This window comes from Pygocentrus nattereri, chromosome 5 (assembly GCF_015220715.1).
Source record: "Pygocentrus nattereri isolate fPygNat1 chromosome 5, fPygNat1.pri, whole genome shotgun sequence".
Classification (NCBI taxonomy): Eukaryota; Metazoa; Chordata; class Actinopteri; order Characiformes; family Serrasalmidae; genus Pygocentrus; species Pygocentrus nattereri.
Window position 1 is genome coordinate 29,996,354 of NC_051215.1, and position 20,924 is coordinate 30,017,277.

The 20,924-nt window shown below is 41.7% G+C and overlaps 1 protein-coding gene across 1 annotated transcript in view; it reads left to right on the forward strand.

Moving 5' to 3' along the window:
* si:ch73-105b23.6 (mucin-like protein) overlaps positions 1-20,924 on the forward strand; it is a 30,583-nt gene that overhangs the window by 9,237 nt on the left and 422 nt on the right. Inside the window, exons 7-23 of the mRNA XM_017690386.1 lie at positions 63-242; positions 1,548-2,148; positions 2,286-2,435; positions 4,091-4,305; positions 4,530-4,605; positions 4,992-5,279; positions 5,806-6,042; positions 7,662-7,814; positions 8,081-8,259; positions 9,591-9,783; positions 10,169-10,288; positions 10,392-10,511; positions 10,677-10,697; positions 13,057-13,124; positions 13,378-13,570; positions 14,821-14,946; positions 17,700-17,868. Of these exons, the coding sequence (XP_017545875.1) occupies positions 63-242; positions 1,548-2,148; positions 2,286-2,435; positions 4,091-4,305; positions 4,530-4,605; positions 4,992-5,279; positions 5,806-6,042; positions 7,662-7,814; positions 8,081-8,259; positions 9,591-9,783; positions 10,169-10,288; positions 10,392-10,511; positions 10,677-10,697; positions 13,057-13,124; positions 13,378-13,570; positions 14,821-14,946; positions 17,700-17,868 (3,089 nt within the window). The remainder of the gene's footprint in view (positions 1-62; positions 243-1,547; positions 2,149-2,285; positions 2,436-4,090; positions 4,306-4,529; positions 4,606-4,991; positions 5,280-5,805; positions 6,043-7,661; positions 7,815-8,080; positions 8,260-9,590; positions 9,784-10,168; positions 10,289-10,391; positions 10,512-10,676; positions 10,698-13,056; positions 13,125-13,377; positions 13,571-14,820; positions 14,947-17,699; positions 17,869-20,924) is intronic.

Here is a 20,924-nt window from a genome sequence, read left to right on the forward strand (position 1 = left end):
TCATAACTACATACTGCTTACTTTGAACCGTGTTGTTTGTTCTACGTTTCTCCCTTGAACAGGAATATAACCAGCTGAATCTGTCAGATGTTTACTCTCAAATAGTCTTTAACCGTACAGTGGATGAGGTGAGTCTGTTTGAGGCCCAGAGAGGAAGACCTGCTTTCACCCCTTCATGGATTCTGAAAATCACATGGGACCATGTGCTGCCTGTTTCCTACCAGAAGATTAATTTGTCTGAGGTAAGCAGATGATTTACATCAGAGTTGTAAGTGATGAAATGTTTTTTACATCATAATTGGTACCCAACCAGTATGAAAATGATGTGAACAATATGGATTTTAAGGAGCCAAAAAGTTGGATGGTATTAAATCACTCCGCTGATCCACAGACAGCTTTACACCAATGTTCGGCTTTGGGCATGGTGACCTTAGGCTCACGTGCAGCTACTCCAGGGTGTCCCATTCTATTAGCAATGCTTTTCTATGGAGATTATAGTGTGTGTGTGTGTGTGTGTGTGTGTGTATATGTGCGTGCACAGTCGAACTCCTCTGTCAGCAAGTTGCTAATTCACTAATTACAATGGAATGTCTGGATATTTTTGCATATGTAGTGTATGAATCCCACTGGATTGTGTTAATTACCCATTTTCATCAATTGTCTGTGGAGAAAAAGGTTATATGTATTTGGACGGTTTGATTTAGGTGCAGTTTACATGTTTTTGTCATTTTAAACACGATGTACAAATTCATATGCTCAGCTTGCATTGCTTTGATACACTCTAGTGAGAGGCTTTCTGATCACTTTCATTATGTAAGAGGCTTATAATGATATAATGAAAGCTACAAATTATTGGTGCATTATTAATGGGAAATTTGCAAATACTGTTAAGTCTACATTGTTAAAAAAAAGAAGTCAGCTCAACTTGAAATGAAACAGCAACAGAAATGAAATGTTCTCCCAACTCCCTTTTCTAGCTCTAGATAAATTACATAGAATTAGCATTTTAATCTCAATTTCTCCACTAGCTGGGACAATTTCCATCACATAGTTCTATCAGGCATTTGATCCTCTTTGGCTTACAGATATGGAAAGTTGTGCCATTGTTGGGCTTCAAAACTCACAATTTTCTGATGTTGGGATTAATTATTAGACAGTTGCACCACATGTGACCATGCTACTTTTCAAAGTTAGAACAACAGATATTTTCTACAGTCTTTAAAATTAAAATTAAACATTTATCGGCACAAAATGTGATTAACTTCAGGTGTTCCCAAGTGGTGGAACAGGCCATCACCCTAACAGGAGAACGTGAGTTTGACCTCCAATGATGCTATAGCTGTAAGTGAGTACCCAAGAGGAGAAAATTTCTAATAGGAATGTGTGCTGGAAAGAGTTCCAGTTAGTGGGAATATTTAGTTAAAATAATATACCCACAAGATGAAAACATAGGCCGTATTACTGTGAATAAGGTCTAGATATGAATACTGTTTGTGATATATACTAATAAACTTTTCTCATTGCTTAATCTCAATGTTGCTTCATAGACAAACACATTCCAGAGCATCCTGGCTACAGATGGATCTCGCTCGTTTGCTTTACTCCACTACAGTGATATGAACTGGGGTCCAGGACAGAGGGTTCACCACAATGCTCTGATAGGCTATACCGATGGTGTTAACACCTTCCACAATGAGATCCCCACACCACCAGAAAACTTGTTTGGTCCAGGTGGGCGTTATCGGCCTCAGACTGTTGTGGGTAATATAGGCCAGCTGGGACAACTTGTTTATGACCTGACTGGAGCCACAGTGGTCAGCTCTGACTCCCAAAGACAGTGTCAGCTATGGGCCCTGAAAGAACCAGACCCCAAGGAGTGGGCACTAGGGCTGGCCCCTTGCCCATGCACCCGCGCCCAGGCACTGGAGGACCCGGGCTTTGGCCCTGAAACACTCCTGGCAGAGAACGGCATGCGTGTGAAGGAGCTAAGGGGCTTACGCTGGGGTGGAAGTGAAGGTCAAGTGTTTCAGTCCATTCTCTTCAACAAACAAAGTGCTGGAAAAAGATGTGTGTATGACCCGCAGGGCGCTCTGCTGGCTGGATACAGCGAACGCTACTTTACCACAGACAAGACACAAGATCATATTGGTAAAATAGCAATCATAAATCATCATAAAAAGATTGATAATCAGGATTTTCCCAGGCCACTGAAAGTGTCTGCCAGCTATGGTTTACAGGAAAACACAGGAAAAATCTCATTCATAGTTCTCTCTGTGCGTTTGCAGATAAAGATCTCTTGCCCTTCCAGTGGTGCTGTGTCCAGTCCCCACTGTGCCATCTCTACCTGGCTAAGAGGCCACTGGACCGGTGTCAGGGTTTTGGCTGGACCAGGAGAGACCCTAACATTCCTGGGAACAAGGGTGTACCAGGTATTGGTGAGTACTGGTTTCCTTCAGTTAAAATACTCTAGAATCATTACAGGCCCTGTCAGTAATAGATCATTTAGTGGGGCAATGCTTCACCAAGCAATCATGCTGAACTAAACACACTATTTTGTACAAGCTTCTGTATCAGCAAGTGGCAAAAAAAGACTAGAAGTGAAATAGCACTGCTTGACACACTCCAGGTATAATGCTACACTGATTAGCATAGAGGGTTTACATGCATCACTTTGTACTGCGGGCAACATAGGGGTCCACTGTATACTATGTGAAGATGAGTTAGCAGAGAGACTGGCAGTAGAATTGGTCATACTGAACAGCTCAGTGACTTTCAATGTAGCACTGTCATGGAATGCCACCTTTCCAGCAACCTGATGTTAGAAATTCGACAAGAAGAATCAGTAGACTGGAGCTTTGGTGTTGACTGGAGTTTATTTCCACATAAAGAGTATGGGTACAGCGTGGTCAATCAACAGTCAATCAGCAGGATCAGCAGTCTTATTCACGTGCATGCAGATGATCATGCACAGGCATAGCTTGGTCATCGGTGTGTCACCAGTCTAGTATGGTCAGCAGTCCATTCTAGTCTGGTCAGCAGTCCAGTCTGCAGCCCAGTCTGCAGTCCAGTCTGACAAGAATATTTTGGAAGGACCTTGTCATGTTATAACATGACTGGTGTCCGTGGTCTGCCTCCATAAACACACCTAGCAAAACAGACCTTATATACATTGAAAACTAAGGGGGAGGAAGGAGGGGGGAAAGGAGTTTGAGGAGGGATAAGGAGGGGTTGTAGAAGGAGAATATGAGTAGAGATGTAGGGGTAGAGATGGGGGGGTGATTGTTATCACGTTATGGTCGTGAGACAAAGGGTCATTTCAGTACAAACAAAAGTGATCAGGCACGGTGAAAGTGTGACCAGTTTCCCCTTTCTGTCATTTGCTTAAACACTACAATGAACATGGTTTAGACCTTAAGAAAATAACATAAGGGGAAACAACATATATATTTTCTCTCACTGACCTCAATGCCATCAAACATTGTTGGAATGAACTACAGCACTGCCTATGAGCCATCAGTGCCCGATTTCAAATTCCCTCATGGCTGAATGGAAGCGAATTCCTGCAGCCATGTTCTAAATCTAAAGCCTCCCCAGAAGAGTGGAGGGTGTTATTACACCAAAGAGGAGGCCCAGTACTTGTTAAAGAGGAACACTGGCTACATTTGTGTTGCAGATATCAGGACCCCTGGTTCCTATCAACACCACTGTAAAGAAATCTGAGTCTGTAAGCTTTTCTGCAAATAAACCATTTCACAACAATCCACTCTGCATGATTTTGTTTACATTTCAGCTGTTGAATTATGAAGAAATTTTGAAAAATCAGTGGAATTTCCCTTAAATGCCTGTGGCTTTGCAATGGGATCTCTGACAAGCTCATTTGCATGTGATGTTTGGAGCATAGAGCATATTTCATGCTGGTATTCTGAAATGTAGAAAACTGGGTTATAGAATAGTTTGCTGTATTCATAAAAAAATGTAAAATATTAATTTTGCTAAAACATAAATTATGTCACATCACATTACATGTATAACTAAAACTGCATGATTGAAAGTTTAAACTTATGCTCTTATGCTGTTTGCATTCATACAGGCTTGGCATATGGAAGCCTTCATTTTATTACATTTGATGGAAGTAACTACACCTTCAAGGGCCTAGGAGTGTTCGTGATTGTGCGTCTGTCCTCAAGTACAGGCTCCAATGTCTTCACCCTCCAGGGTCAGAGTGCAGTGCTAGAGACCAATGGCCAGTCCAGAAGAGTGCCTGCACTGGTGCGCATAGCTGCACACCACCAGGTCTTCGGCAAGGTTTGAATATTATTTTGTGATGGCTGTGATTGGCTTTTTAAGAAAAGAAATGAACAGTAACTTAAACCTTTGATTGAGTATGACAACTTGGTCTCAGGGAGGGAAAATAACCTTATAAACTCTGCTACTAAAAGAAAAAGCAAAACCAGCATGTGTTGTGTTTTGGATCCTGATATGCTGGTATGATGACCAAATTAAAAGATTTTCAATTGATTTTACTGCAGGTGGAATGGAGATGTTCTGTATCTGAAGAGAAGCTTACTGTGCTAATCAATGATGTGAATATGCCGGTCTCTGCAGGTAAGGTCTAAGGTATTTGCGTAAGGCAGAATACAGCAAAAGGACATAGTGTTACAGTCTAGTGGAAAACTGACCTAGAATCAGATCTCCTACACTCAAACAGAGAACAGAAGTGAAGTCACCTCTTGATCATCACTCAAAGTATGATCTTGCAGCACTTTGACTTGGCGGAATTTTCTGTAGGTTAGATATTAGCAAAAGATTTTGCTGACTTATTTGGCTGGTGGCTATCACTACCAGATGCCAACGTTATGCAGACCAGAAAGCTGGCATTAAAAAAATATATTTTCCAATTTCACAACATTTTTATGACTTTCGGTTAGGGCTAAATGTCTTCTATCTGTGTATCTTTTGTTTATCTCTAGCGCCCTCTGTTGTTCCAACAGGTGTGATACATTTAGCCCAGCAAGGCTTCGCAGTGCACTGTTCCACTGTGCAGAGCTGTGCTGCAGTTTATGAGGGAGGTCTGAATGTGGTTGTGTGGAAGGGGGATGCAGGGAGGCTGACTGTTCTGGTGGAGGTCCCTCAGAGCTTCTACAACCGCACTGTGGGCCTTCTGGGCCTCTGGAGCACCAATACTACTGATGACTTCCTCCTCTCCAATGGGCGCCTGCTGTCTTCATCTGACAACAACCCTCCCTCTGAAGACAAGCTGGCAGTGTTTGGACAATCATGTATGTCTTACAAAGGTTACCAACACTGGTCATCTGAAGAACCATTTTTGTAAATGAGATAAGCAAATTTCTAAGTAAAAAAGATTCTCCCACAAACTCACTTTAGAAACCCCTTAAAGACCTAGTTTGCCTTGTTTTCCATGTAGTTACTGAATAATGAGCCTGTTGATGTAATATGCATGGGACTTTAAGTGGTTATCAGACTAGCTGGTGGATCCAGATATCAATTACTATTCCTATAATCTAGTAATAAGTAGTTTTGTATTGTTTTCTATGTATTTACTAAATAATATGCCTTAGAACGTGGATATTAAAGTTTAACTGTGTCTACATAAGGGAAATACCTGGCTCTCCATAAAAATACCAACCATATTATTGTTTTAAAAAGTCTAAAACAGTACATCCTGAATTACAAATCCACCTGTGTCTCATTTTCCATTGGTGCAGCCATTTATGGAAAGATAACATCTCAGCTTTTTACGTGGTTGTGTTTACCCAATGTTACCATGTGACCCTAATCCCACAGGGGCAGTCCCTGTTCCGGAGAGTCTCCTGTTCTTCACTCCTCCCCTGACACCCTTCCAGCCTTTGAGCACAGAGGAACTGATGTCTTCGGTTAGCCCAGTCGCTTTGGCCAGACTTCAGCAGACCTGCCAGGGCAGCCTGCAGTGTATACTTGACATCCTGGCCACAGATAATACTGGACTGGGTCAGCAGACTTTGCAGGACCAACAGAAAGTCCAAAACCTCGCTGTAACCTTTGGTGAGAGAGGCCTCTTGACCCTAAACAATGAAGTGCTTCTGACCAAGTATGGTACCGACGGTTTCATCTGGATCTCATGATTTAATTCCTTTCTAGAGGTGGGTAATCCAGGTCCAAAAAGTAAAAACCCTCCCCAGGATTTTGTTCCAACTGCTTGACTTCTCTAATTTGCTCAAAGCAGCAGCAAAGGTGTTCAGGCAGTTGGAACGAAATCCTGGGGAGGATTTTTACTTTTTGGACCTGGATTACCCACCTCTATTCCTTTGGTATGGAAAACGTACACTACTATTCATGAAGTATTGTTTTGAGCCTAAATGGATTGACATGTTTAATGTCTGTAACTTGTGCTGAGCAGTTACCCAAATTAAAGTGGTCTTATAAATTAATGTAAAATATTTAGATGATTGGCTGTTTTAAAAGAAGAAAAGAACATATTTTTAAGGGATAATTTAAAGGGCCTGTATCAAGGAAAAACAAATTTTTCTTGCTTTCAAAAGTTTTGAAACATACCAATTGCTCCCAAGTCCATACAATCCACAGATGGAAACTAAGCTGCAAAAATTATGTTCTGTATTCATTGTTTTTGTAATGTCGTGAAAACAGCAGTTTAGCCCCATCCATCTTCACACTTTAGTTAGAAGGAGTGCTTCAGCCTGGACTGCTTTTTAAATGAGGCACAGCCAGTCAGAACAAAGGTCATTTACTTACACTATATGGACAGAAGTATTGGGACACCTACATATTACATCTACTGAACCTTTTATGACATCTCATCCTAAATCTGTAGGAATTAATATGGAGTTGGACCCCCTTTTCAGTTATAACAACAAGATTTTGGAGTGTGTCTGTGGGAATTTTTGCCCATTCATCCAGAGGTGTATTTGTGAGGTCAGACATTGATGTTGGACAAGAGGGCTTTGCTTGCAATCTCCATTCTATTTTAAAAGGTGTTTGAAAAACAACCCCATAGCAAACGTTACAGCCTCCACCAAACTTTACAGTTTGGGAATGCAGAGCACAGTGCCAGAGGAGGTTTAGAACTCAGCAGTTATTGAGTTACTGAGTCAGCAGAGCGTTGGTGACTCTTATGCACTATGTACCTTAGCACTCAGCAACCACACTTTGTAGCTTTACGTGGTCTGCCACTTCCTAAGCACTTCCCCTTTTCAAAAATATCACTCACAGTTGATCGGAGAATATCTAGAAGGAAGTCATTTTGAACTAACTTGTTGCAACAGTGGCATCCTATTACAGTACCATGCTGTATTTCAGTGAGTTCTTTAGTGTGACCTATTCTTCCACAAATGTATGTAAAGGCAGACTGCATGGCTAGGTGCTTGATTTATACACCTGTGGCAATGGACTGAATGAAACAACCAAATTCAATGATTAAGAGGTATGTCCCAATACTTTTGTCCATATAGAGAAAATAAAATTAACTGATTGTCTTAAAAAAAAGGGGCAGAATGGTTAATATATTATTTTTGTTGCTATTTTTTGCACTTAAACCCACACAAATGGCAAAAGCAGACTGCCAGAGAAAAACAATAAAAGAAAAATGTAGGATATGGGCTCTTTAAGTACTGCCTCTGTTTTCATGACTGTGATTTTTGAAACAGGAAACATGCCGCCAATGGTGAGCGAGCCACTGATCATCCGCTGTAAGGTGAACAGCACTGTAAGAGTGCAGTTTCTAGCCCAGGACGCTAACAGGGATGCATTCAGCTTCTCTCTGCTCTTCCCAAGACCACCACAGGCCACCATAGGCATTGGTAAGATCCCCTTAAAGCCAATAGTACAATGGCTGCCTGTTACAGGGTCTTTGTATTAAGCCCTTAACTAGCCAGGGCCCACATGCAAGGCCAAAGTTCTACACACTTCTGTCGCCTGAAGAATATCATAACCAATTTTCACTGAAGTCCCTGTACTACGCCTAGGATTTTAAAGGGTTAATCCTGGAACCTTGGATATTCACAGCTACAATTTATGTTACTTTTCAGGGCAATGTAACATAGCATAGTATTTCCTCTTCCTGCAGGTGATGGTGTTCTGGTTTGGACTCCACTCAACATTCAGCCTGTACTGCTGACTGTGCAGGTCAGTGATTACATGACCAGCTCTCTGCTCAGCCCCATCCTGCAGCTCTGCAACTGTCTTAATGGAGGAAGCTGTCAGTATCAGAGCGTGGCTGAGAACCATTTGCAGGGAAAGTTTCAGGTACCCTTCATGCTGCACTGAACCAGCACCATTTTTTTTGGTTATTTTATCTCCATTTACAGAGACACTGCGCTGTACTGCACTGTTACTGTGTTAGGAATACATTTCTAAATAAAGTGACGCTGCACTCTCACAACCAAAGGCAACTAGGGTTATTTGGAACAATGCCAATGAAGGACCACTTTTTTTGATGAATGGTTCTTTGAACATTTTTTTGTAAATGAGGTAAGTGATCATGAAGAACTTCCACATTGTGGAAAGGATACTGGGTGACTAACATGGCAATATCACAATACCTAATACATTCCGTACATTCCCAGTGCATGATATTTCATTTTTGTGAGACTTCATATGTTGGTAAGTCTGAGTGTTGCCACTTTAAAAGATGTTATCAAAAATTGCAAATTTTACATGATCTTTCACACATTGCACAAATGCTTCACAAGCTGCGCTTCACTAAATCCAGTTAAACAGGGCAGGTTTGTGATGAAACATGCAGGTGTTCAGTATTCTTTAAGTACTGGTGATATCCACAATGTGATGAAAAGTATTTTGTGTCTTATTTTATCACAAAAATAATAAATATTGTCATATTGCCCACCCCAAGTAAAGATTTCATACCAAGGTGTTTGTCCAAGCAAAAGACAGTTTAGGAGCCCTTATTTTTGAAAGGGAATTCGACCAACCTTTCAAAAATTCTGCACCCTTCAATCGCTGAGACATAATTAAGTTATAATAAGTTATTCAGGTCGATTTAATGTGATGCATTGTAAAGACTGTCATTGTAGAAAACCTTTACAATGGTGATGATAGGAACCAGAGATTTTTTTGAGCTTTTCCACGTAATGATGATAGATATGAATAACAAATATTTTTTGGGGTACTATTTTTCCTTACAACAGCCTGCATGTACTCCTCCACCATAAACAGATTTTAGAAAAGATTAGATTTTAGTAGGCCAAAACAAAACTATCACCAGTCATAAGCATCAGGCTGCATATTTTCAATCATTTGGTCTAATAACATTCTGAGGAGCTTTAAGAGGCATTCAATTCTTTAGATATCTGCTTCTCATCACCACGACTGTGAAGAAATTCTGTCTTTCTAAGTTTCTCTAGAACGGAGCATTTCACATCAAGCCACTCACAATGACTTTGTTTACGTCTTAACCATTTAATTATGCAAAAATCTGATGTGTGATAACAAGCTGGTTTATTCTCACTCCCACATTATTTTGTAGCTCTAAGACTTTCCATCTAGCTCAGTTCAGTTCAGTCCATACACCCACACACACTGTACCTCACCATCTTTTTTTTATTCTTGTGTCCCAGGTTGTGGGGTGTCTATGCCCAGCAGGTTTCAGTGGCAGATACTGTGGAAATAGAACAGACGTGTGTAAAGGCAAACCCTGCTTCCCTGCAGTTGACTGCTTCAGTCAAAGAGAGCCAGACAGCTTCACCTGTGGAGTGTGCCCCCCTCCTACTGTCTCCGAACACAAACAAGGTTACAAGTGCTTTGAGAACGGTTAGCACTGCTCGTGAATCACATTTGCTGGAATAGTTTCGCAAAACCAGGTTTCAGAGATGTTGTGTGGAGTTTAGAGTCAGTTAATCTCAAATTTCTCTTCTTTTCTGCACACTTTATTATTTATTAGTATAGAACATTCTACTGATATATACTTATACAGAGAATGCCCAGCTGATGTTTTATTCTACTAATGGAAGGTATAGACTGTATATATATGTATAGAGTGAATGTATAGAATGTATAGATTTGGGCATCTCTGTGTAAAATAGCTAAAATATCACTATATCATTTCTGCATCTCCAGGTTATTATTGTGTCTACTTTATCTTTTATGTAGATTTTAGGTACACTAATTGCATCTTCTCTTACTCTGTCATGCACAGATTTCTGTCTACCTCCTTTTCCCACCCCCTGTCACAAGATGGCCAACTGCTACAGCACTGGTTATAACTACACTTGCAGTTGTAAGCCTGGTTTTATTGGTGATGGAAAGGAGTGTACAGGTAACATCATCATGCACTCATAGTCTTACTTCAACCAGACATTGACTTGACACACTTGTAGACACAAGAACCCAGAAACCCACATGTCCTCTGCAATGCACAGATATAGATGAGTGTCAGAATCCTGCAGCCTGCCCTAACGCCAAGTACGAGTGTGTGAACACACCTGGTTCGTCATACTGCTCCTGCCGCTACCAGAGCAATGGGGAGTCTGACGGCTGCGGTAAGAAATGTATTTTGTTTGGACTCATATTTTCATTACTTTTCTTGTATTGGTAAATAAAGATTTGGCTTTAGAAATGTGCTTTTTGGCTCCATAAAGCAATGTTTTCATTATATTTGTGTTTCTTTGACATGTAATCTCTTAAAATTGTTTTTACCTTTTTAGGTGATTCTGCAAATCCTACAGGTGAGAACCACTTAAAGAGTGCATGAACGCCTACTGTATGTTAATGTTTTTTGTACTGTATTAAATGGGCATTCCATTGTTTTTTTCTGCATTATTTAATTGTTAAGATTACTCTTTGTTTTCTCAGGGTGGTTCAGTGTAAAATAGTTAATTGTGGAGAAACTTACTGACCTGGATTTCTTTACCATAGTGCTGGTTAGAATGCAATACTCTAATGTCTTTAACACTAAAATAGTCAGTTTATTTACTATCCAAAAAACAGTGAACCTACTATGTGTCTTCTGAGTTTTAAGATAAGATAGGAAAAGGCCTAATTGTCATTCGCATCACAAGTGGTACATGAGGTGGAATGAAATAGTGTACTCAAGGTCCCAGTTAATTCCCAAAAGTAACAATAAATGATAAATAGTAAGGTGCAAATAACAGCAGCATGAAACACAGGAGCATGAGTACGAGGTAGAAGGTGTACATCTTAATACTGGTCATGTATAAAGTGACATATATAAAGTGACATGTGTAGGGGTGATATAGTGGAGGCACTGATTCAGTACAGCAGCAGAGATAAATATGTGGACATGAAGTGCCATTGCAGTGATGTATAATTGGAATTTAAGAGTCTTACGGCTTCAGGGAAGCTGTTTCTCAGTCTGGTTGTTTTACTCTTAATGCTCCGCAACCTCCTACCTGAGGGGAATGGGACAAAAAGTGTGTGTGCTGGATGAGTGGGGTCCTTCATGATGCCAGTGGCCCTTTTCCTGCATCTGGAGGTATAAATATCCATGGTGGTGGGAAGGCTGACTCCAACAGTCCTCTGTGCAGCTTTCACCACCCTCTGCAGGGGTTTCCTTACTGCCGCAGAGCAGCTTCCATGCTACACGGTGATGCTGGAGCACAGAACGCTCTCTACCACACATCTATAAAATGAGGTGAGGACTGAGCTCCCGAGTCCAGCACACCTCACATCTGAGGAAGCAGAGGCGCTGATGTGCCTTCCTGATCAGGCTCGAAGTGTTATTACTCCAGGTAAGATTGTTACTTAGGTGTACGCCCAAGTACCTATAGCTGGAGACCACTTTCACTGCAGATCCTCTGATGTGTGGGGGGAGGGGAGGGATGAAGACCCAATGACAGAGAGAGGAGCTCAGTCCAAGTATATGGAGTTTGTAAGCCAGGGTCTGGGGAATCATGGTGTTAAAGGCAGATGTGAAATCCACAAAGAGCATACGGACATAAGAGCCCTTACTCTCCAAGTGGGTGAGGGCAGTGTGGACCACAGAGGAGATGGCATCCTCTTCGAATCATTTTTTCCCAGTACGTGTACTGGTGTGGATCCCCAGCGACATCAAAGTTGGCTTTGATGTGGGTCATAACCAGTTTTTCAAAGCACTTGGTGACTATCAGGGTGAGGGCTACTGGCCGATAGTCATTTAGTCACCGTGGAGCTCTTAGCGACTGCGATGACAGTGGGGGGGGGGGGACTCCAGGCAGGTGGGGACAACACTTCAGCTGTGTTTGGGTCCTCAAAGCAGGCATAGAACTTATTGAGAGCATTGGGCAGTGAGGGGTCCCTAGTGCACTATGCATCTCTGGTGTTGTAGTCTGTGATGCACCTGATGCAGCTTTGGCCCTCTTTACGCCTGCCGTCAGCTCATGTCTAGCTCTCCTGAGTTTCTGTGAATCGCCCTAAAGGCCGCATCCCTGACTTTCAGTAGAGATCGGACCTCTGCTTTCAGCCAGGGTTTCTGGTTCGGGTAGCACGTCACAGTCCTGATAGTGCTGATATCCTCAACACACTTGCTCCCCATCATGCACAGCAGCATCCCTAAACACCTGCCAGTCTGTGCACTCGAAGCAATCCTGCAGCACAGAGTCAGCATCACTGGACCATGCAGTAATGGCCTTCTGTGTGGGTCTGGAACGTCTCAGCGAGGGATGATAGGCAGGGACCATGACTGAGATGTGATCGGATTGAGATGTGATCGATTTTCTGAGGGAATCCAGTAAATCTGAATAAAAAAGTGTTCTTTGGGTACTATTTTGAAATCTAACAACCTGCATGTACACCTCCGCTATAAAAGGATTACAAAAAAATATGTTTCAGGCCAAAACCTTCTCATAAAGAAATCAGGCCGCTCATTCATAACCATTTCATGCAAAAATTGTCTGCGATGTAGCTTTTAGAGGCATTACACTCTTCAGACCTCTGGCTCCTGTCACCACTGTGAACAGTTCTGACCCAGCAAGTTTCCCTACAACAGAGCATTTCACATCAAACCATTCTTAATGACTTTGTATACATCTTAACAATTTAAATTATGCAAAATCATGAATATCCCAATTTTACATGACTGCATTTCAGGTTGGAACATTTTCAATGTATCCATGGCCTGGAATGATCAAAAGACCGGACAGCAGCGACTAAAACAGGTGAGAGCAGAAGTGAGTGCAGCTAGGGCTCTGGTTTGAATGTCAGTAGTTCCTGTGCCGCAGCTTGAGTAGCTCTCTTTAGGATAGAAATTATGTAGTGGGTAGTTTAACATCTTCATAGCTTGTATCCACCCTGATTGGTGGATAAGTATGGAGGAGGTGCCAAATGTTTTAGGAAAGCATCATATCTCGTTAGACCAGCTGCAGTTCCTGGCATCATAAAACTGACTGCAGAACTGCTTGTCTTCCACAGTTGGAGCAAATCCTTTCTATGGGTTTCCAGAATAAGTTCTACAATGTCAGTGTTATGCCCCCTGACTTAGGACCAAACAGTGGGCTGAGTGAGTACAGAGTCAACGTGTCCAGCGACACTCCTCACTGGTACGTGAAGGATTACATGAGCCGGGTCGGACGCTACTATGGCGTCACAGCAACATACGTGGAAGGTAACAGAATGTAGATGAAAAACTTAAGATGGCTTTGTAGTTTACATCTTGATGCTATTTAGCTTCAAACATCCCTCAGACATCGCTTAAAGCAGCAGAGTGTCAAAAAATGTAATGTTCCTCTTAGCCAACGTGTATAGTACTGTGCAAAAGTCAGAGACCACCCTTTCATTTAATTAATTTCCCGTCAAAGTGGCCATTAAATATAAGTTATTCATTTTTCAGGAAATCAGGAAAATATACATTTAAAAGGAAATGTCACAAAAGCCTCAATATCTATTATATACTGTCATCTTTTTTGATATGTCATGTATCCAGTCTTTGCCTTTATAACAGCTTTCATTCTCTTAAGGAGACTTGAAACACTTGTGATTTTTTTTCTGTGCTCTGGTTTGAATGTAACTTTTTCTGAGTCAAGATGAAAACTTTCAGTGCTGTTTATCTGATGGGGACAGTTTTGTTGGGCTACCAGGTCTTGCACAGTTGTTAGGAGTCACATTTTCTCTGTATCTTTTATTAAAATGTGAACTCCACAATTTTCCATTGGCTTTTCCCTTTCCTCTACAAGACAAGTGGATTTTCTCATATCTAATATCCTCAGAACTTGTACTTAACTTGTACTTTTTCACTGGAAATTAAATAAATGAAGGGTGGTCTCTCACTTTTGCATAATACTGTAGTGGATTAGCCCAAGTATGTTTGCCTCCTTAGTTTTCCAGTGAAACTACGTGGCTATTATGCTTATGTGGTTTCTGACTCTGTGTGACATACTGATATCTATCTAAATTGGATAAGAGTATGTTATATCTCTATAATTAATATTAACTGTCATCTTCAAGCCTTGATTTTATGCATGCTTTGGTCCTGTATGTCATACAGTGACAACAACCACAGAAGCAAAAGTCTGTTTGAGATGATTTAATAATTTGACACAGTTTGAAGTAAGTGTGTTGATTTAGCCATGCAGTTTACCCAGCGCCAATGAGTGCAATATAAACTTCCATTAGCTACATTAGCCTTCCAGACACCGCACATGTCTTGGCTGAACAATCACATTTAGGGGAAATGGGAAGCTTGGGCTCTTCCTAAATGCATTCTCATTTTTTGATGTTTTTATAAAATGAAACATGAGGCATACTGTATTCAAGAGAATCAAATTGAACTTGTATGACATGAACTGTAAAAGAAAGATCAGCCAATAAACATTCTAATATACTCTTTGTTTTCCATGTTGTTCTGCGGTGCCTCAGACCTAGATGAGTGCAAAGGCAACGAGACTTTGTGTACTAAGCCAGCTGTTTGTTCCAACACCTATGGAGGTTACAGATGTGTATGTAATGGCACAGACCTGAAGGAGGCACAGTCTTGCATTTTAGGTAAGGGTGTCGGAGGAAGGCACATGTATGTAAAAATATATGTATTTGCATTTTTAGTACATCTTTATTTCATAGAATCATCATGTTTAAATTCTACAATCATTGTATCCACCCATCCATCCATCCTCCACCGCTTATCCGAGTCCAGGTCGCGGGGGCAGCAGCCCAGAGGCCCAGGCCTCCCTCTCCCCCGCCACCTCCTCCAGCTCTTCCGGAGGGATGCCGAGGCGTTCCCAAGACAATCAAGAGATATAATCCCTCCAATGTGTCCTGGGTCTTCCGCGGGGTCTCCTCCCTTTCGGACATGTCTGGAACACCTTCCTGGGGAGGCGTCCAGAGGCCATCCTTACCAGATGCCCGAACCACCTCAACTGGCTTCTCTCAACGTGGAGGAGCAGCGGCTCTACTCCAAGCCTTTCCCGAATCGCCAAGCTTCTCACCCTAGTGAGAAAGCTCATTTCGGCCGCTTGTATCCGCGATCTCATTCTTTTGGTCACTACCCTAAGCTTGTGACCGTAGGTGAGAGTCGGAACGTAGATTGACCGGTAAATTGACAGCTTCGCCTTCTGGCTCAGCTCTCTCTTTACCATGACAGACTGGTATAGGGTCCACATTACTGCGGACGCCGCACCAATCTGCCTGTCAACCTCTCACTCCATCCTTCCTTCATTCGTGAACAAAATCTCAAGATATTTTAACTCCTCCACTTGGGGCAAGAATTCACTCCCTATCTGGACAGAGCATTCCACCCTTTTCCGACTGAGGACCATGGTCTCAGATTTAGAGGTGCTGATTTTCATCCCCTCATGCAAACTGGTCCAGAGAGAGCTAGAGGCCTGATGATGCCAACAAGACTACATCATCTGCAAAAAGCAGACGTGAAATCCTGAGTCCACCATACAGGACACCCTCTGCCACTTGGCTGTTCCGAGAAATTCTGTCCATAAAAGTTGTGAACAGAATCGGTGACAACGGACAGCCCTGGGAGGGTCCAACCCTGACTGGAAACCAGTCCGACTTACTGCCAGCTATGCAAACCAAGCTCCTTCTCCGTTTGTACAGGGACTGAATGGCCCGTAACAACGAGCCCCTCACCCCGTACTCCCGGAGCACTCCCCACAGGATCCCCCGAGGGACACGGTCGAATGCCTTCTCCAATTCCACAAAACACATGTAGACTGGTTGGGCAAACTCCCACACACCCTCCAGGACCCTGGTGAGGGTAAAAAGCTGGTCCAGTGTTCCACGACCTGGGCGAAATCCACATTGTTCCTCTTGTATCTGAGATTCAACTATCAGTCCGACTCTCTTCTCCAGTACCCCTGCATAGACCTTACTGGGTAGGCTGAGAAGTGTGATCCCCGATAGTTGGAACACACCCTCCGATCCTCTTTCTTAAAAAGTGGGACCACCACCCCGGTCTGCCATTCCAGGGGGACCGCCCCGGATGTCCACGCGATGTTGCAGAGGCGTGTCAACCAGGATAGCCCTACAACATCCAGAGCCCTCAGGAATTCCGGCCGGATCTCATCCTCCCCCGGTGCTCTGCCACCAAGGAGTTTTCCAACCACCTTGGTTACCTCAGCCCGAGTGATGGACGGATCCTCGCCTGGATCTCCGAGCTCTGCCTCCTCTAGGGAAGGATGGTTGGTGGGATTGAGAAGATCCTTGAAGTATTCCTTCCACCGTCCAATGACATCCCCAGTCGAAGTCAGCAGCCCGCCAGCCCCACTGGTTGGTCGGGAACCGCTTTCCTCTCCTGAGGCGCCTGACGGTTTGCCAGAACCTTCTCGGTGTCTGTCGATAGTCTTTCTCCATGGCCTCACCAAACTCCTCCCACACCCGAGTTTTTGCCTCAGTAACCGCCGAAGCCACAACCCGCTTGGCCCTTTGGTACCCATCTTTATGAGTCATCTTTATCAGTATGCAGTCAAAGCTTTGTCGGATGTGGGAGTTGAAGATCTTTGTGGTAGGTTCCTCTGCCAGACGTTCCCAACAAACCCTCACAACTCGTTTGGGTCTGCCAGGTCGGGATTTTCCCCCGCCATTACCACCACCACTAGGTGGTGATCGGTTGACAGCTCCGCTCCTCTCTTCACCCAGGTGTCCAAAACAAACGGTCGCAAATCCAATGACACAACTACGAAGTCGTTCAACAAACTGCGGCCTAAGGTGTCCTGATGCCATGTGCACTTGTGCACACCTTTGTGTTCGAACATGGTGTTTGTCATGGACAGACTGTGGCGAGCACAGAACTCCAATAACAAAACACCACACGGGTTCAGATCGGGGAGGCTGTTCCTCCCAACCACGCCCTTCCAGGTCTCACTGTCATTGCCCACGTGAGCGTTGAAGTCACCCAGCAAGACAATGGAGTCCCCACAGGGGGCACTTTCCAGTACCCCCTCCAGAGTCTCCAAGAAGGCTGGACATCATATTAAACCCTATGGATTAAGAATGGGATCTCACTTAATTTTGATATGTGTGTGAAGGTATACGAGAGAATAATTTTGGCAATAGTCTAATATATATATATATATATATATATATATATATATATATATATGTCATTTATGGTACGAACTTAAGGCCTTGCTTCAATAGTCCCCACTGTATTTTGTGATCAAAGGGTAGTATATAACAATCAAAAATAGCTTTATAGCATTTATGAAAAATGGCATAAAAGAAAAATAAAATGGAACAAAATAAAATGGCATAAAAGTCCAGAGCATATTGGTCTTTGTCTCCCTCAGACAGGGGCAGCCTTAACCACACAAGCTTGGCTGCTGGTAAGAATCTTGAGGATAAGAAGCCCCTGATTCTGGGCCTGGTACTGGGCATCGGCATCCCCCTCCTGCTGCTGCTCCTTCTGGCCGCTTTGGCCTGCTTCTGCTGCTCCCGCAGGAAAACCATCACTGGAGAGTGAGTGGATGGCCCACGCATTATAGCATTTCATAATCAACTCATCATACACTCACAGTAGCCTCCTGAACATAAAAATATTACACTTGCACAGCACTGAGCATACTTTTAAAAAATCATGTAAACTGTTTTCACATTAACAGATATGAAATGCAATGGGTATGGTGAGCCCAGCTGTATGATTGCCACTGCAGTTAAGGCAGAGTGTGGAAGCTTTTAACATATGACTGTCATGTCTACTTGTTAGAGAAGAAAAAGAAGACTGGCTATAGTCTTTAAGCCCATATCCTACATTTTTATACATTTGTTTTCCACTTGCGACACGTTACGACATGTAGTTATAAATAATTTTTACATGACCATTTTGCAGCCTTTCTTTAGGAATGGCAAGTTTATTTATATAGCACCTTTCATACACTGCTGCCATTCTAAGTGCTTTACAAATGAGAAAATGCAGTAATTTTAAAAAAGAAGAATAGAAAAAAACATGATTAAAACAATACATTTAAAAGAGAAAATTAAAAATTAAATTAGGACAAAATTAAAAATCAAAAGTTAAATTAGGATAAAATGGTGCTGTCACAGAGGAAACACTAACAGTGTTTTAAACTGAGCTGAAAGCTGCTAAAATAGGAAAGTTTTTAGGCCAGATTTAAAAGTGTCCCATGTCAGGACTCTTCTAATGCTCTCTGGCTCTATTTAAGTAGCCAAACACTGCTTCTCTATGTTTAGTCGTCACCTTCAGCAGGACTAACTGACTAGCTCCTAATGAACTAAGAATCTGCTTGGCTCATATCACTGCAGCATATGAAATATATCATTTATATGATTTGAAAATATGCTGCTTCTACATCATTGAGTGATTTATAAACCAGTAATAGTACCTTAAAATCTATTCTATAACTTAGTGGTAGCCAGTGTAAGGATTTAAGAATGGGGAATGATGTGTTGCCTTCTTTTATACCTAGAGAGACTCTGACAGCTGCGTTCTGAATCAGTTGAAGCTGTTTGATTGTCTTTTCTGGGAGTCTAGTTAGGAGACCATTACAGTGATCAATCCTGCGAGATATAAAGGTGTGGATGAGTTTCTCCATGTCTGCTTTAGTCAGAAAATCTCTGATCTTGTAGATGTTCTTAAGGTGATAAAAAGCTGATTCAGTAGCTGTTTTGACATAACTGCTAAACCTGAGATCAGAGTCCACTAGTACACCAAAGTTATACACTAATTCTTTAGATTTTAGAGCTTTTGAATCCAGATAAACATTTGGTCTGTGCCTTTCATTGCTGTTTTTACTATTTAAAAGACTGTCTACTGTGCTCTTAGGTGACCTCTGATTGGCTGCCCTGCATTATGTATCATTCAAAACTTCAAGTCAAAGGGGTGGAGCTATATTGCTGTAGGCTGAGTGAGGGATGTATGTAAACATGTCCATTTCTGTCTCACCACAAAAATGCTGAATTCAAAATGGGCTATTCTTGCAGCCTTGTTTTCATGTATGGACTGTATGGACTAGGAAATAAATTACACTACTGACCACACATCAGTCAGAAGCTAATGGGTGTGTAGAGTTAAATTCCCAAAATTCAGAATGCTCACCCAGCCGAGGGATGCAGGGAGGTAATATACGTTTTTCTAACATATGAGTTGGCACAGGTGATCATCAAAAAAGCTGGAAAAGGAGTGAAGAAGACAAGTACAAATGCAAAAGTCATGCTTCTCATTTTAACTTGATACAGCCAATATTTACACAACTTTATTACTAAAAACAAAGTACCTGTACCTGTGGGAGGAGGACCTGAACAGTGCCAACAAAAAGTAAATAATAAAACAAGAACAAATATTAAGATAAAATAATTTTTTCAAGCTCTAACAAACTAAATAAAAAAAACTACTTGAACTGTCTAATCTAAAGTAAAAATAATACAGGAGTATCATCCGCCCTCTAACCTGGTGTGTGTAGATAACAGGAAATTCCTATAGGAAATGTAAGTCTTACCTGCCCGTCCTCTCTGTTCAGAAGGTACAGATTATGGTTAGAGTAGCCAAAGCTGACTGGGGTTGTAGACAAGGGCTTCATATAAGCACAAATTTCACTACTGTAAGAAATGTAAGTGTATGTATCGCTATACCGTTTTTCAGTTTTTGACATAATTTGAAAATGCCTGTTGCTCTTTACATTGTGGGTAAATTTCATGAAGAATGGGCCAACAGTAAGAGTCCAAATGACTTGGGAAAGTGTCTGGTTCCATTGAATTACATTAAAAGTAAAGTAGGTTTTTTTCCCTTTCCTTTAAAGTTTTGGAGATATGAGGTTTTCTTGATGAAATGGCATCTTAAGGTACTTGAAGAAGTAGATGGCAAAGATATTTAGACAGTTTTCCCTTTGAATCAAATGTAGTCTATCTGAAAATGAAAATCTACACTATAATTCCAGTTTGGAATCAATTGTAATGCTAATTTGTGTTATTTTACTTGCACAACGTAGATATAAATCTTATAAATTAGTCACCAAATTGCATTTAGATGCATATTTCTTTAACATTGCTTTAACATTATTTCTTAAATTCTCATTTTAGAGTCATTTACAGCTCTGTTCATCACACAAAACTAAAATTATTGTTCTTTTTTTACAGCTTCCTGCTAATTATTTGAAAGCTATATTTTCAAACAGTAGCATAGACACAGCTATTAGTAAGCAATTACAAGTCATTGCCTCAGTTTTGTTTATATTTCTGTCAGTTTTTATATAGCCATATGTAACACCTTCTCAGAAACCACAGACACGTCTAACTGAGGTTGCTCAACAACTGAACACACTTTGAGACCAGTGTGTAATTTAGGTCTGTAGCTTGCACAGTGCTAGTTTGTGTGCATAAGCTTTCATTACATCTTAGCCTCATTGTAATTCAAGTACAGCACAAAACTATATATAGATGCAAACTTCAGAGACCAAACATGTCTTCGCTGATTGATTACATTTAAAATGAAGGGCAAATTGTGGAAATTTGACTGTGCCTTATGCTTTCTCTCTCTCTCTCTCTCTCTCTCTCTCTCT